This window comes from Pteronotus mesoamericanus, unplaced genomic scaffold (genome assembly GCF_021234165.1).
Source record: "Pteronotus mesoamericanus isolate MK-2021 breed Mesoamerican mustached bat unplaced genomic scaffold, CSHL_Meso_final contig_116, whole genome shotgun sequence".
Classification (NCBI taxonomy): Eukaryota; Metazoa; Chordata; class Mammalia; order Chiroptera; family Mormoopidae; genus Pteronotus; species Pteronotus mesoamericanus.
Window position 1 is genome coordinate 32,982,493 of NW_026555027.1, and position 15,381 is coordinate 32,997,873.

A 15,381-nucleotide genomic window follows, 5' to 3' on the forward strand; every position below is an offset into this window, starting at 1 on the left:
GAGATGGGCCCTTGGAGTCTAGCCCTTTTCAGCCCTGTGAAGTGAGCAACTTAACCTCTCTCGTGCTGATTTTTCATGGGCATTGTGTCAACAATTATTCCTACCACAAAGGGTTTTTTAGGAGAATTAGTTAATGAAATAGTTTCCGAGATAATACATAAATATAAATGCACGCACATAGTACATGACACAGCGGGATAAATGTGAGTTGCTCTTGTTGTTGCCACTGTTGTTACGGTCATGGCTGCCTCTGATGATTTTCGACTAGAGAAAGGATCCTTTTCTTTCAACTGGGAACTATCTGAATGCTTGGGGTCTGTGCCTCAGGGCAATTCCCCGCTCAGCGGTTACAATCCAGCGGAGGGACGGCACAGGGCGCCCACGGGAGCACCGGCGTCCCTGCTCTCAGCTGGGGAGAAGCTGAGGAAGGATGGAGATGAGAGAGGCAACAAGAAGAGAAATAATTCCCAACAAAATAGAACGCGCGCCTGAGGGGAGCCCTCTTGGCGCTGTGCAGTTCTTGGACCTGGACCGAATTACAGTATTTCACTTTCCAACACTGACTGCGAGATGCTCGCGGGGCCGGGCGGCGGGATCGGCCCCCTCCTTCACCCCGCTCCCCTCCATTCCCCGCATCGGACCCCGCCCCGCGATTGGCCGGCTGGACCCAGGGCTATCGCCGATTGGCGCTCGCCGCCCGGGGCGAAGGGGTTTAAAGAGGGGGGCGGGGGCGCGCTGCCCAGCCACACGGCTGTCCGCGCCGCGCGCCCGCCGCTGTCCCAGGCTTGCGCTCGCCGCGCCGTCGGAGCTGGGCTCGCAGCCTCTCGTGGCCTGACGCTGCCTAGAGCGTCCCGCAGCGGGCCGTCGCCAGACAGCGGCTCGCCAGCGCGCGGGAGGGAGGCCCAGGGCAGGCGCCGTCCAGCCTGGGGCGCGGGCACAGCTAGTGAGGGGCGAGCCGTGGGGACCCCAGGACGGCTACCATGGTGGCCACGTTCCTGCAGGTAGTGGGCTTTGTCACGAGCTTCGTGGGTTGGATCGGCATCATCGTCACCACGTCCACCAATGACTGGGTGGTGACTTGCGGCTACACTATCCCTACGTGCCGCAAGCTGGATGAACTGGGCTCCAAGGGGCTGTGGGCTGACTGCGTCATGGCCACGGGGCTGTACCACTGCAAGCCCCTGGTGGACCTCCTCATCCTGCCGGGTAAGGACCCTTGCCTTGCAAGTGGCTGCTCCCAAACCCTTATCCTTGGGGCAGACGGGGAAGAGGGCACTAGGCAAAACATTCTGAACACTTGATGCCTGTTGGGCATATTTTTGACACCGTGATCCCCACCTTGTTGTAGAGGAATTGGGCAGCGGCGAACTGAACCTCTCTTAGCCGCAGCTTTCTTATCTGGAATTTCGGAAGGTAGTGGTGGCCGCTGGCAGAGTCACCCTGAGAAGTTAATGACCTGAGACTTAGACACATAGTAGGATCTCAGCCCGTGTTAATGACTGTCTCCTCGCCTGCCCCATGCTCCCGCTGTGGACTGCCCAGAAGTAGTACTTCATTTCCCGGCCCGGCCTGCCCCGCAGGTACCTGGCTTTCCCGTTAGATTCTATCTGCAGAGGCTGGGAGGAGACAGAGAAACGCAAGCATTCCAGCAGGTTTCCCTGTCCTCCTGGGACGTGGGACGGGCGACGCATCCTGGCAAGTTAGGGCCTACCTAGCTCCGCTCGCTCGGTTCCCGAAGTCCCCGAGCCCGTCTCATTTCCCCCACCCGCGTCCCGGCTGTGGGGGCGTCTGTCTGGCCTGCCCAGACTCCCCGCCTCCCGGAGGGAAGAGCGGGCGTCCCTGGAGGGCGCACCGCCAAGGGTCCCCCCGGGTCCCCCCCCCCCCCGACACCCCCCCCCCCCCCCGGCCAGCTGTGTCTCGGAATGCTCAAAGGAGGGAGTGACTGGCCTCCAACTCTCCCGACGCCAGCCGGTGGTCCCATCTTCACTTGCTGCCCGTTTGAAAAAGTCTGAGCAGCAGTTCCAGTTCAGATTCAAGCCTCGAACCAGTTGAATGATTGACGACGTCGCGGGAGCCCCTTCGGATTTTCTGCTCGGAACCTCTACCCTGTCCCGCGGATATACCAGCCCTGGACAGTGGTACACGATCGCCTTGTGTCCCGCTAGCCTTTGTGGGGCGTGCGCATTTGAAGGCAAAAGGCATATCCCAGTATCCTCAACAAGCGAAGTAACTCAGTCCGACCCGGCCGGTCGAGACCCCCAGTCTGGGAGCCGGTCTCTGTGCTTCTTTCCTTCTCCGATGAGCTTTTCTGCACCCCCTTTAAGCCTCCCCTTAAGTGCCTATTAGTCCCTGGAGTCGGAATCAACCCCCTCCCCCGCTTCCTCCTTGCTGCCCTGGTATTTGGTTCTTATCTCCATCGCAGCACACTTCGAGTTGATTTTTGATCACTGCTTTTAAGTCCCCTTCTCCTACTGCATTTGGAACTCTGGAAGCTATAGGTGGCCTCCTACTTTCTTTGCATCCGCTCCTGGACCCAGCATTGCTCCTGGCACACAGCAGGTGTGCCCAATGCATGCCAGTCCTGCGTTCATTACCCTTATCTTCACTTTGTACTTTTAGAATGGCAGGTCCCATGAACCCCCGTGTGGACCCAGCTTCCCTTAATGTTGGTGTTGGTAGACCTTGTTCAGACTTGGCTCCCTGTCGGATCTTGTGCTCACAATCTGGGTGATCTTAACAAGTTACTAACCTCTATGAACCCCACGTGTCTTCTTTTAAAAATTAAAATCCAGCTGACTCCCTATCTTTCAGGGTTGTTTTGCGGGTTAAATGAGATGAGAAATATAAAACTCTTTTGATGTAGTGGGTGCTCCAAGAAAAGGCAGCTATAATATTTTTGTTGAAAGCTAGGCAAGATATTCGTGGGACTCTTTGAAGCATAAGATTATTCTCTGCTTCCTTTCCCTGAAATTAAGTTTGCTAAGCATTCAGCACCCTGTGGTATATTTTCAAAGAACATATACCATCTCACAGAGGTGACTATATTTTAGGGAGGGCCTAGTCCTTCCTGCTCTCCCTGTCCTTTACACTTCAGGCGGGGACAGGGACAGATCTCAGTCTCCATGTTTTGATTTCCAGACATGGCCTTGACACTGGCATGTGGACAGCCTGTGCCATACATTTCAGAACCTTTGTTTCTAGCTGACGGTCTCCCTTATGTCAGTCCTGGCTCTCCTACAAGCTGGAGGGACACAGGGCTGCTGTCAGAGGTCCTGCCTCAGACTCTCTGTGGGTCCTCTCTGGAGATCTCCAAGTCAGCAGAGAGTCGGTTGCTTGGTTACCTTTAATTCTGAAGAAGCTGGGATGGGCAGTGGTCTGAAGAGTACTCTTGTGGAATCTGAATTCAAGCAGAGCGTATCTTGCCAAGGGACAGCATTGCAGTTGTGTCTTGGTATACAGAACAGGCTGGCCAGATTTGGTATGAGGGTCCTGGCCTATGAGACAGAAGTTGGGGCTCGTTTTTGACTTTTTCATTAACTCTGCCTCCCTGAGGCCATGCTACTAGCTCTAATTCACTCTGAGCCAAAAAAAGAGAGTAATAAATACACTTTTTTTTTTTAAAGAGGAGGGAGAGTGTTTTAATGAGAAACAATACATTTAAGTTTGTCAGATCCTTGCAGTATCCTATCAGACTTATTTTACATAAATATTGTAATATTGTAATCTGTTTCTCAATAAAGTTGTTACCTGACATTTTATTTGACAGTATAAAGTTTGGTAGTTTTGCTCCTCTCTTATTATTCAATTCGGGCATTCCTTCATTTGTAATTGTATGCTTACGTTGTCTCTTTTGGGTGCTGTGTTAACTCCATCTGCCCTCTAGGAATCCCTGGCGCTGGAGGAATGCCTTTAAAGCAATGATAATGGAGTAGTAACACCAATTAATCATAGCTAACCTTTTTAGAGTACTTAGCATGTGCTAGGCACTGTTCTAAACACTGCGTGAATTAACTAACTTAATCTTAGTTGAATTTGGTTAGAGAGATGTAGGTACTATTATTATTTTTATTCTATAGATGAGGAGAGTGTCCAGAGACAGCAGTTTCGTAACTTGCCCAAGGTCACACAGGTAGAGTGTATCAACAACAGACTGGAGCCAATAGCCCACCCATCACAGAAGACTTCTTGGAAGATTTGAGTTCTGTTCTGAATATTTCACAAGGTGATATAACAATGTAATTGGACTCCTGGCCCTGTCATCCTGGAAGCCTGGGGAAGTGGTCTAAACCCAGATCCCTGTTTAGTTTCCCTATCCCTCAACCTCCCTCTTTTGTCTGAGTCACTTTAAAAGTTAGACATATGACGTGATCATGGACAACGTTGAACACCTTCTAAGCCCTGGGATGGGCAAGTGGGAGGAAGGCAAGTGGTACTGAATTCCTGTGAGGCAGGGCTCAGAATCCAAGGGGACGCTTGGTCTAACCTGCCCTATCTGCGCTCTCACTTCCAGGCTACGTGCAGGCCTGCCGAGCCCTGATGATTGCAGCCTCAGTCCTGGGCCTGCCGGCCATCCTCCTGCTGCTGACGGTTCTCCCCTGCATCCGAATGGGCCAAGAGCCTGGGGTGGCCAAGTACAGGCGGGCCCAGCTGGCAGGTGTTATGCTCATTCTGCTGGGTAAGACAGCTTTCTGTTCGGCCCCCAACTCGGAGTAAACGTGATAAATGTCAGATCTTGCTGTTGCTTCATCCAGTTGAAGAGATGCGTGAAAGAAAGCCAAGAATCCCCTGTGGAATAGACCCCCCATAATGGGTATCCCTTTATGTTTTATGGGCAGATCACATAGAGGGATAAGTCATAAATGTGCAGGGGTGGGGGAGGTCATTGAAGATGAACACAAATTAAGAAACAAAAGCCAAAAAAGGATTTTGAGGGTAGGAAATACCTCAGAGAGAGAGAGACTAGAGGACAGAAACGAGTTACCCTGTGGCTCTTCACTCAGGCTTCACAGGTCCCAGAGCAGGTCAGTTGGGTCAGAATTTCTGGGTGTAAAGCCAGAAAAAGATATTTTATGAAAGTCTCTCAGGTGACTATGTGTAGTTAGGATTGAGAACTTCAGTTAATGTAGAAAGAAGGAATAGTGAAAGTGGAGGGCAATACAAAAGCAAGATGGGGAAGGTGGTAGATCACTGGGAGAGGGATCAGTCTTTTATTCAGCCCATTCGCTGAGCACCTGCTGAGTGCCAGGCACCACAGGAGACTGGGGATGCTTGGAAAACCATCAGTCACTGCTTTGAGTGTACTTGGACATTTTGACAGCGTGCGGTATGAGCTCATCTTAAAAAGCTGCACACGCCATGCACACACATGGGAAGGCACCTGAACCAGATGAGAGGAGTGTTCCAGAGCAGAGGACCCCAGTGACGAGTTTTGAGAGTTGGTGAGAAGGTGGTCAGGTCATGGACTGTAGGGAGGGACAGCCCTGGCCCAGGCAGTGGCAGGTACTTGTTCGGTTCTTCTGTTCACTGCCGCGCGCAGAGGGCTTGATTTAATCACCCCTGAGGGGCCTTTCTGGCTCCGTGCTCTTCCGTGATTTTATTTCTATTTTTTTCTTGAATGCCGATTTCATGAACACATTCTAAACCTTAACAGAAGACATGAATTTTAAGGACTCTTGTTGTAAGTGCACTGATACATCAGTGAGGAGAAACTGGCGTGGGTTAGACACAAAGTCAAGCTCTCCTGGGACAAGGAATCCCTTCCTCAAACTGGTATCCGACCGTATGCTTGAAGGGTGAAGGCGAGAGGTCAGGATTCCGTGGGGGTCACTGCCACTCAGTGATGGTCGCCCACAGTGACACCAGTGAAGTGAGGGGAGGTGAGAGCTAGGGATACCATTTCAAAAGATGGCAGAGGAATGGAGTTTTTGGGGGTCTTGTGAAGCCACAGAGAATTCAGAGGAGGGGCCTGTGTGGTGTGTGTGTGTTAACAGGAGTGAAAAGACCAGAATACCACTGTAATTTCCAGAGAAGAATCTGGACATGGACATTTTGGTTCCGGCCACAAAGAATGTATGCGGGAGCGCCATCAAACGCACGATCATGGCATCAGGTGCCTTGTCTAGCTCACAGGGGTACTTTTTGACGGTCAGGTCTTTGGATCTGAATTCCCTTTCCAACAGGTAGAGCAGAAAAAGGTGTACAAGTCAAGTGGTTTGTAGAATCCAGAAGACACCCATCTCATCCTAGACATGTGCCTGTGTTTGTGACTTTTCTCTTATTCTCACGCAAGGCCCAGAAGGCTCTCTCTTTGGCTATGAGGGAGCAAAGCCAAAGATGTGTCTGTTGTGTCAGGGGTTCATCTTTAGAGGAGCTGGCCTTCCATGTGAACTTCACAGAATACCCAAAAGTAAGGGAATACATTAAAAAACCCCATGTGACCAAACTCAAGCCCTGTGGTAAATAAAGACATAAAAGCAAAGCATATATAGACACATCGGTGTTTTTTTAAAAACCCTAAAAGCAACTGAATCGCCCAGTTGAATAAGAATGGTTATTTGAAAAAAACAGCAGCCAGTTTTTTGGAACTTGCTAGCTGAATTAAATCAAGTTTTTTTTTTACCTTTTTCAAACGGGTTGGTGGATGTAGGCAGAATTGGAGGAAGGAAAGTGAGGCGAGGCTGGGTATCAGTCTGGCTGTTGCCTGGAGTGAAATGACGGAAGGGGTGATGGACGGGGTGTTGAGGGATCTGAGCCCCAGGGAGGCTGCACCTTTCTGGCCACTCTCTGTTAGGACTGGAGGGAGGGCACCACTCCTTACCCTCTTGTGGCCTGGCATTTCCAGCGTTACCGGCTTCCTCTTTGAGTGGCCTTGTCCGGATTTATTTCTCAGGGGGTGGCCGCTTGCCTTTGGGTTGGATGCTATTTTGACTGGAACAAGCTAGCTCTGGGAATGTAAAGCTCATTGTCTCAAGTGTGGCACCTGCTGGTCTCCTAGAGGCCTTCCCTCCACGGAGCCCAGTGCCTTGTTTTCCCTGCTGGCAGAGGGTGGGAGGAGCAAGAGGGAGTGAAGGGTCCCTTTGTGTTGCTCTGGACTGGCTTCTGTCGCTTTCCCTCTCTGCTTTCCCGCTCTGGGAGAAGCCAGTGCTGGGCTCGTGCTGGGTTCTAGGGTCACCAGTGGTGCCCCGGCTGAGGTGTGGTCAACGACCAAAGGGGACCTGGCAGCGTAGGGGTTTGGGAGTCTCAGAACTGGTAACAGCATCAGAGTTTATCTTGGTATGGGAGCTGTAAGCACTGCTAATTAAAATCCATTCTTTCTGACACTGCAAATCTTTAGTTATTTTTCCCAAAGCTCAAAACCATGAAGTCTTTGTACAACAATTTTATTTCTCAGCAGTTTAAGCTTAAAGGTGTGAGGATTTGGTTCCCGCTGTGGGGGAAGGAATGGAGGCCTGAGGCTGTTGGCTTCTCAAGCAGCAGGCTCCTCAGGTCAGAATGGCCGTGAGGCGAATCTAATCTGCATTTTTTCACAAGCCCCTGCTGAGGCCAGAGGTGCCTCTGCTTTATCTTATCATTTGGAATCAGACCAGCTGTACTGAGTCTTGGGTTTACCACTTACCAGCTGTGTGAACTGGGGCAGTTAACGTAATGTCTCTGAGCCTTTACATAAAAAGGGAACAGCAACGCCTTCCTCTGAAATTGGTAAGAATAGTGAAATGACATAGGTTCTTCAGTAGGTTGTAGGCCCGTAATACATGCTCAACAAATGGTTGCCGTTATTATTGCTGTGTTTGGTTAGAGGAACTAGAGAGCTAACCCATGGGGCTGTTGGATATTCTTTTGATCACGTCTATTTTCTTCAGGGTTCTCTCCACTTGTGGGACTGGTAAGGAGAGACCATGGCCTGTTCCTAGAAACACTAGGTCGCAACCTGTTCTAATGGAAATAGTTTCTTTGTTTACGTTGTGGAAACCAGAGTGTAGGGGTCCATAGTTGGAGATTTTGCTTATTCCATTATAAAAAGCCACATTAAGCTACTCAACAGAAAACGATCAAGCTTAGTTCTGATTCGGTCTAATGCTTATTTCACTATAAGTTAGAAAATACTTGATTTGGGTATTTCTTGGAGAGATGGGGTAGAAATGGAAGGAAAGGAAGTGTATTTTCCTTCTTAATGGAATCCTTTTATCTTCTCTCCTTTTAAAAATATGATCCCAGATATCCTATTTGTATTGGGAGAAAGTTGTTTTAACTTTGAGCTTACAGGTTAATAATGAAAATGTAGTAAATTAAATGGTATGTTCAAATGTGGGACAAATTGAACTTGTCATACACACAGAATCAGATGTCTTACAAGAATGGGAATTCTTGGGTGTTGCCCTTAATTGTGGGGTATTAGGAGAATTGTTAGAAAAAGTCATCCTCCAAACTCATTAGCTTTACAGAAACAAGTCCCTAATCTAAATCGAATTTCATATGGGTAATGGAAAGGATGTGGCATCTTAGTATCCGTGCGGCTTAAAATGACCTCATCAGTAAAACTGGAGGACTTACTGGTAACTGCTTTATGAGGTCTCTCCTGTCTCTAAATTCTGTGAGTAAAAAAAAAAAAAATAACAAATAACCATGACATTGGCTTTTAAAAATGGTTATAGGAAAAAAAAAAGATAATGATGTGTGGAATAGAAATAAAGGGAAAAAATATTGAAAGCAGGCCAGGAAAATAATGTACTCAAACATTCCATTGACTTGATGATTATTGTAAAAATTAGGTATTCATAAAACTGTGTAAGAGGACTATGTCCTTTGGCAGCTATGCTTTCTTAATTAAAAATTTAGAGAATGATAAATGAAAAAGGAAAAACAAAAATATTTTCTAGTTTCAAATTACGAGAAAACATCAAATAAATATGACTCCAGCCAACAGCTCATTAGGAATGTCATGACTTGCCTTGAGTTAACTGGCTTCTCTGTGAAAAGGTGATGCTGATTGCCATATTGATCGTATGTAATAATAGTATCGATTGTAGAAGCAATGTTCAATACATTGCAAAATGTTAAATGGAGGGGGCTTTTAAAAAAGCTTTTATTATGGAAAATTTCAAACATGCATGAAGTAGAAAGAATAGTCTCTAAACCCCCATGAACCCAAATTCATTCTTGATAATGATCAAATCATGGCCAACCTACTTCATCTATGTACTACCCCTTTTCTTCCAGTCCCCAGATTTTTTGGAAGCAAATATCAGCAATATTAAGGAAGATTTTTTCCAGTATTACTAATATAATTCAGATTAATTTAAGTGATTTTAATGAAAATATTGCTTTGTGTTAGAAATGATGCTTTCGAAAGTCCTTTCAGTGCTTCACACTGAAAGAAAAAGCCTGAGAACAGAGGTGCTCATGGGGGAAGGCAGAAGTAGGGGGCCTGGTCTTCTTCTGTCTTTCTGGGCCTCTTTGTCTGTCGGTCTGTGGTTGTCTTTCTCTCTAAGTTGTTACCTCCAAACACACCTCTACTGATTTTATTTAACTTCATCACATTTATTTGTTGTCTAATTCCTAAAGGGATTAAGCACTACACTTATATTTAATGGCTCTAAAATTGCTGTTCCAAGTGTTTTCTGTATTTGGCTATATCAAGATCATTGCTAACTTTTAATAAAGGTGTATTCTCTCAATTAAAGAACGTATTATATTACGTTATTTTAAACTTATCAAGAGAGGCAAACATTTTTACTTAATGAAGAGCAATGAATTTTACCTGTAGGAGACCAAGTCCAGATGCATCTGTATCTACATAGTGAAACTCTCTTCTCCCTTCTCTCCTTTTGTTTTTGGAGCTAAGACTATCCCCAATTTTCACTTGGCACTCCCTCACAAATGGCAGATTTTATCCCCTTGTGCAGTTAACTATTATTGCACTTTCTGAAGTTAGAAAAGAGAAACAGACTGAAAAATTAGTGTTAAAACTCCCCTGTCCTGTTTTTAGATACTTTATGTAAAAACAAGGTCTGTTGACATGAAAGAAAAACAGTGAAAATTCCCTTTGTCTTTCTTCAATTTCCTTTACCTTATATATAACTGTGACTTTTTAAGAAAAATATTTAAAATTTTTTCATAAATAATAAAGAGGGCCATTACAAACTGCTCCTCCCTGTGTGTATGTGTCCAAATAGAAATAAATCTAGCAGGTTTTATTTATCTTAAAGAAAGCTAAAAATTATTGCCACTTCTATTAGTTTACATCATTTAGTTGAGTAATGATTTAACTTAGATTTGTAATTTTATTGATTAAAACATATCCTCCTTTTCCTTCAAACCACTGCTGAAATTGAATAAATTCTCCTTTTCTAGTTTGTAAACATCCTTCATGTGAGTTCAATTGAAGGTCACTGTTTCCAGTGAACCTCTCATTTCCTTTCATGTTGTGTGGCGGTCTGTCATCGTTTAGCGGTTTTGATGTGGTTCATCTCTGAGAGCCACAGGAATTCCACCCAGAGTCCATTTATCTACTAGGAAATAAAGAGCCTGCGGGTGCTCATTTCCCTCGTTTTGCCTGGATTATAAAAGAAGGCAGTCTTTATGAGGTAAATCATGAGCTTGTAACTTCAGGTGGGTTAAAGTCACACAGTAAGGTATCATGATTTTGGAAGTTAGTTTTTGGTGTGTACAAAGTCGAGAGTAGAGTTGAGACTACCTCTCATGCATTGGTCTGTCTGTCTATCTATTCACCCGTTCACTGCCCAATCCTATAGGTTCTTTATTTAAATGTTTAGACATTTTTTTCTGATTTTTTCCTTTTTTTAATGAATTATATTGGAATAAAATCTAACAAAATCCCTGAAACACTCAAAATCAAAATTGGTTATTACTTTCGGAGTATTTGTTGAACCTGATTCTATCCCTATATGAAAATAACCTTGTTTTTTTAGTTTTCTTAGGAAAAGGAGAAGAATTAAATAAAGTGAGAGGTAATTTCTAATCTTACTCTGTAGTCTAAACCAAATCTGAAAGTTAAGTGAGGATTACATGAAATGTGGGCAATGCTTGTGTGTGTGTGTGTGTGTGTGTGTGTATGTGTGGTATGCTTAAATATAAATAATACAAATATAAAACTTAATTTAACTATAAGTTATTTGGGAACCAGTTAACTGTTTATAGGAATATTGGTTGGATTGAACCAAATCAGTTATTTGGGAACCAAATTGTTTCTTCCTATGGAATTCAGCTTTATAACTCCCCACCTTTTCCCTCTAATCAAGCTTGAGTGTTTGGAAGCCCTTCTGTTGCTATTTTTACCCATAGCAGATGATTCTCACTTTTGGGGTCTAGGAGTTTGTAGCTGCATTGTGTATTGATACAAAGACTCAAAAACAGTTCTCTTTGGCTGAAACAGTAGAAGATTCTATGCCTTGCCCTGATAAAGAAAAAGGTTTTCCTGCGTGCCTTGCTGAGAATGTGACTATGGCAATAGCCAAGCTGTTCTCCAAGAGTGCCAGATCTGGATTCAGTGGCCAGGTGAAGAGAAAGAAAAAGGCTTCCCCTGTGTCTCAGGTGTTTAAAGTCCTGGGCTGGAGAGGGAAGATCTGATTAGCACTGGTCTTCTTGAGAACATTCTATACATGGTATCTTATACAAAAAAATTACAAAAACTGGCATGATTGTGCTTACTCTTTAGGAAAAATATGACCATTAACATATGGATAGATTTTAGCTTCTTAGATAGTCTATATAAATTCCATAAAATATGGGAATAGTTTACACTTAATGGAGTGAATTTAGGTTGTTAGAGAGCCAATTTTAGCAATTCAAACCAAAGTTTACTTTCTGCCTCTGACTTCACCTTGGGATCTATACTTTTAAAGGACAGAAATCATATCTATTTAGGTGACTCTAAACTCAGCTTGCAGGGGTAGACTTAATCTGTTGTCAGCAAAGACCTGTGTTACAGTCTATACCACAGGAAATGAGATAGTTTAAAAAGTCTTTGAAAATGGGTAAGATTTAAAAGTTTTCTTTAGAATTAATGTATGGGGCTGTTAGATTTGAGTGCTTATGTTAAAGAAAAGTTATGTTTCTTCTCTGTGGGTAGAGAGGTAAGTTAGTAAACCACTTGCTATGAGTAGAAATCAGAAGAAGCTTGCTGAGTTGAAAGTGACAGGGGTACCCCAGGTAGCAACCATTGCAGTGCCTGTCTTGAATTAATTGAAGGCTTTATGGCTGACCAGTGGAAACATCATCGTTTTTGTCATCATCATCATCATCATCATCATCATCACTATCATTACTATTATTTCGATGTCAACTTTTTTTAAAGGTTTTATTTATTTATTTTTAGAGAGGGGAAGGGAGGGAGAAAGAGAGGGAGAGAAACATCAATGTGTGGTTGCCTCTCGCATGCCCCATCCTGGGGACCTGGCCTGCAACCCAGGCATGTGCCTTGACTGGGAATTGAACTGGCGACCCTTTGGTTCGCAGGTCGGCACTCAATCCACTGAGCCACACCAGTCAGGGCTGAGTTGTCAACTTTACTATAACATTGTAACTTAAAGCTTTAACTAAAATTTCTGTCCTGCTAGTACTTGTGAAAAATTTAGATGACAACAAAGGAAGATATGGAGTTATTTTGTCTAGAGCTGTGTTGTTCAGTACAGTGGGCATTAGTCACATGTAGTCATTTAAATTCAAATTAATCAAAGTTCACAATTCGGCTTTTCCATCTCCTTAGCTTCATGACAAATGTTCTATAGCCCATGTAGCTTGTGGCTATCCTATTTGACAGCTCAGGTCTAGAGGTTTAAACAAATTTTAAGTCCTTTTAGGGTCCTGACTGCCTTTGTTTTGCCATTTTGTTTAGGAGTAGGGAAACAACTAAATGATACAGAGGCAATTTCTATCTTATTAAAATCTATACCAAACCTGAAAGTTAGACGGATTAGTGCAAGACCATAAATTTGTACCATTGTGATTCATCACAACAAATATCATTACCATAAAATCCTTCATTGGGTAAACTCTTTTGTTCCAAGAACTGTTGTCCATTTGTATGTTGAGATTTTTGTGATTGTGAACAGCATAACACGAACTCAAAATCTCAGCTGATACTCCCCTGACGCTTAACAATAATTCACCACAGTAAGAGAATTTTCATAGCTTCTTTAGGCCTTTGTAGTGTGAATTGACTAAACTGAAAAAATAGAGTGAAAAATTGAAATGGGCACTATCATGTTTCTCATTTCTGAATGGCTTGGGTCATTCAGCCATTCCACTGGTGTACATTGACCACATGCTATGGGCTTCATACCGAGCTAAAGACTGACTTTATAAAGATAAGACATGGTCCCTGCTGTCTAGGAACTCAGAACTTGGAATGGAAAATAGACATGTAAAGAGATAATTATAATACAATTAGGTAAGTGTAATAATAGAATTATAAGTATAGATACATAAAGTTGATATATACATACATATATATATATATATATATATGCATGCAATACAAATACAGGTTTTTAGTCTTGTGATTTATTACTAGGTTTTTGCATTGGAGTTCTTTTTCTCTCACCTGTTGAAAAAATAAAGACCTGGCAGTTTGACACCACCTTTTGGTCTGCTCGCTCCATAGAGGCAAACCTTTAGGTTCAGACTGTGGAGGGAGCAGAGCTGTGTGACTTGAGTATCTCGGAGTTGCTTGGAAGCCAGAGGCGTGTGTATGTGGAGTGAAGGGCAGGCTGCCGGCTGCGCTTGGCGGGTTCTGGATGTGCCCAGTCACAGCCTTCTCCATGTCTCCCCAGCCCTCTGCGCCATGGTCGCCACCATCTGGTTCCCTGTGTGCGCCCACCGCGAGACCACCATCGTGAGCTTTGGCTACTCCCTGTACACGGGCTGGATCGGAGCCGTGCTCTGCCTCCTGGGTGGCTGTATCATCGTCTGCTGCGCTGGAGATGCCCAGTCGTTTGGGGAGAACCGTTTCTACTACACTTCAGGCTCCAGCTCCCCGACTCACGCCAAGAGTGCTCATGTATAAGAGAGCTGCCAGCCTGCCAGCCACGGAGGTGCTGTGGATGCTGGGCCCCTGGCCCTAGGTTTGCTGCCACAGTGGGGGAAACCCCTCTCCTGTCAGGCTCCAAAGCCAAAGGTCTAGAACAGCATCCTGTCTGGCATTTTGTAGTCTTAATACCCTCCCCCCACCCCAAATCCCATTTTGTTGCCTTAAAATAAATCTTTAGCTCAGATAATGCCCACATGTTTTTCTCATGGTTTTGCCCACTATTAGCTCTTGGGCATTCTTTTGTTGTCCATTAAAGTTATACATTTATATTTTTCTCTCTCTTTCTCTCTCTCTTTAAATTTTAAATATTTTGCAAACATTGCTGAATTGGGTGTGGGGAGAGAAATAAAAGACACTTTTCAAACTGTTGTTACAGATGACAATGGGAGCCTCATAAAGATGCCTCGCTGTTCCCTCCCTCCTCTTCAGCTCCGAGGTCATTTAGTTATAAGCTTGAAGAAGATAGAACTGGGGACACGGGGTGGGGGAGGGAGGGGAGTCGTGGAACTTTCCTTCCATGGGCAAGTTTCCCTTTTGTAGGTTGAGGGCATGGGAGTGGGGATTTTTTTTTTTTTAAGTTTGTGATTTTACATTTATCTGTACATACTTTTTCAAGATTGATCATTTTTATAACCTTGGTTTTCCTGAAATTCTTAATGTAGTATGAAGGAAATAAACCAAATAGACTTTCATCATATGATAAATAACAGCACAAGTGAGTATAACTCTAACTGGCATTCCACAGAATGTTTTTGATTTCTAGTTTGTGTGATGTAGTTTTTAATTTTACACATGCATATGCTTCAACTTCACACATTTTAAAAGCTATTTTTCCCTTTCTCTGTTTCCATTCTGTTAGCCATCTTGAAGTGATTATTGTTTAACATAAATTGTACTGTTGAATTTGGCTTTACGGGTGTAAACACTGACAGTGAATCAGTATCTGAGACCCCAAACTCTCCAAACCTCAATGGTGCATTTTGTTCCTTAAGTGAAATCTGTGCAATAAAATAACAGACTGTCCGCAAAACTGGCCTTTAATATTCTGTTGTATCCAGAGTTATCGCATATTGATTTTAAACAATTTCATTAGTCTCTAGTAATTTATAGGGACCCTGATCAGTGATACAAGAACAAGGCATTCTGCACTGCCCTGAATAATTAAAAAGTTATACTTTATTCACTATATCATTGTGGTAATGCATGGTCATAAAAGTGTAACCTGGATGCTCTCCAGGTTTCTTAAGGGGAGTAACGTTAGTGGCATCTTTAAGTCATGTATAAATGGGCAAAAATCAGAAACTGAGTGTCAAGCATTATGCAGTTAAACTTTT

At 44.2% G+C, this 15,381-nt stretch overlaps 1 protein-coding gene across 1 annotated transcript; it reads left to right on the top strand.

Annotated features, from left to right (window-relative positions):
• The first annotated feature begins 809 nt into the window (after window positions 1–809).
• CLDN11 (claudin 11) lies at window positions 810–15,066 on the top strand. The gene is made up of 3 exons (XM_054576980.1): window positions 810–1,206; window positions 4,511–4,675; window positions 13,791–15,066. Exons 1-3 carry the CDS (start codon window positions 981–983, stop codon window positions 14,021–14,023), a joined length of 624 nt encoding a protein of 207 aa, XP_054432955.1. The 5' UTR covers window positions 810–980; the 3' UTR covers window positions 14,024–15,066.
• The last annotated feature ends 315 nt before the right edge of the window (window positions 15,067–15,381 follow it).

Excerpts from the sequence above, each read along its gene's own strand:
- CLDN11 (XM_054576980.1), top strand. The coding sequence starts at position 981 with ATGGTGGCCACGTTCCTGCAGGTAGTGGGCTTTGTCACGAGCTTCGTG. Across the intron at positions 1,207-4,510 it reads GGACCTCCTCATCCTGCCGG|GCTACGTGCAGGCCTGCCGA; the intron begins GTAAGGACCCTT and ends TCTCACTTCCAG. Across the intron at positions 4,676-13,790 it reads TGTTATGCTCATTCTGCTGG|CCCTCTGCGCCATGGTCGCC; the intron begins GTAAGACAGCTT and ends ATGTCTCCCCAG.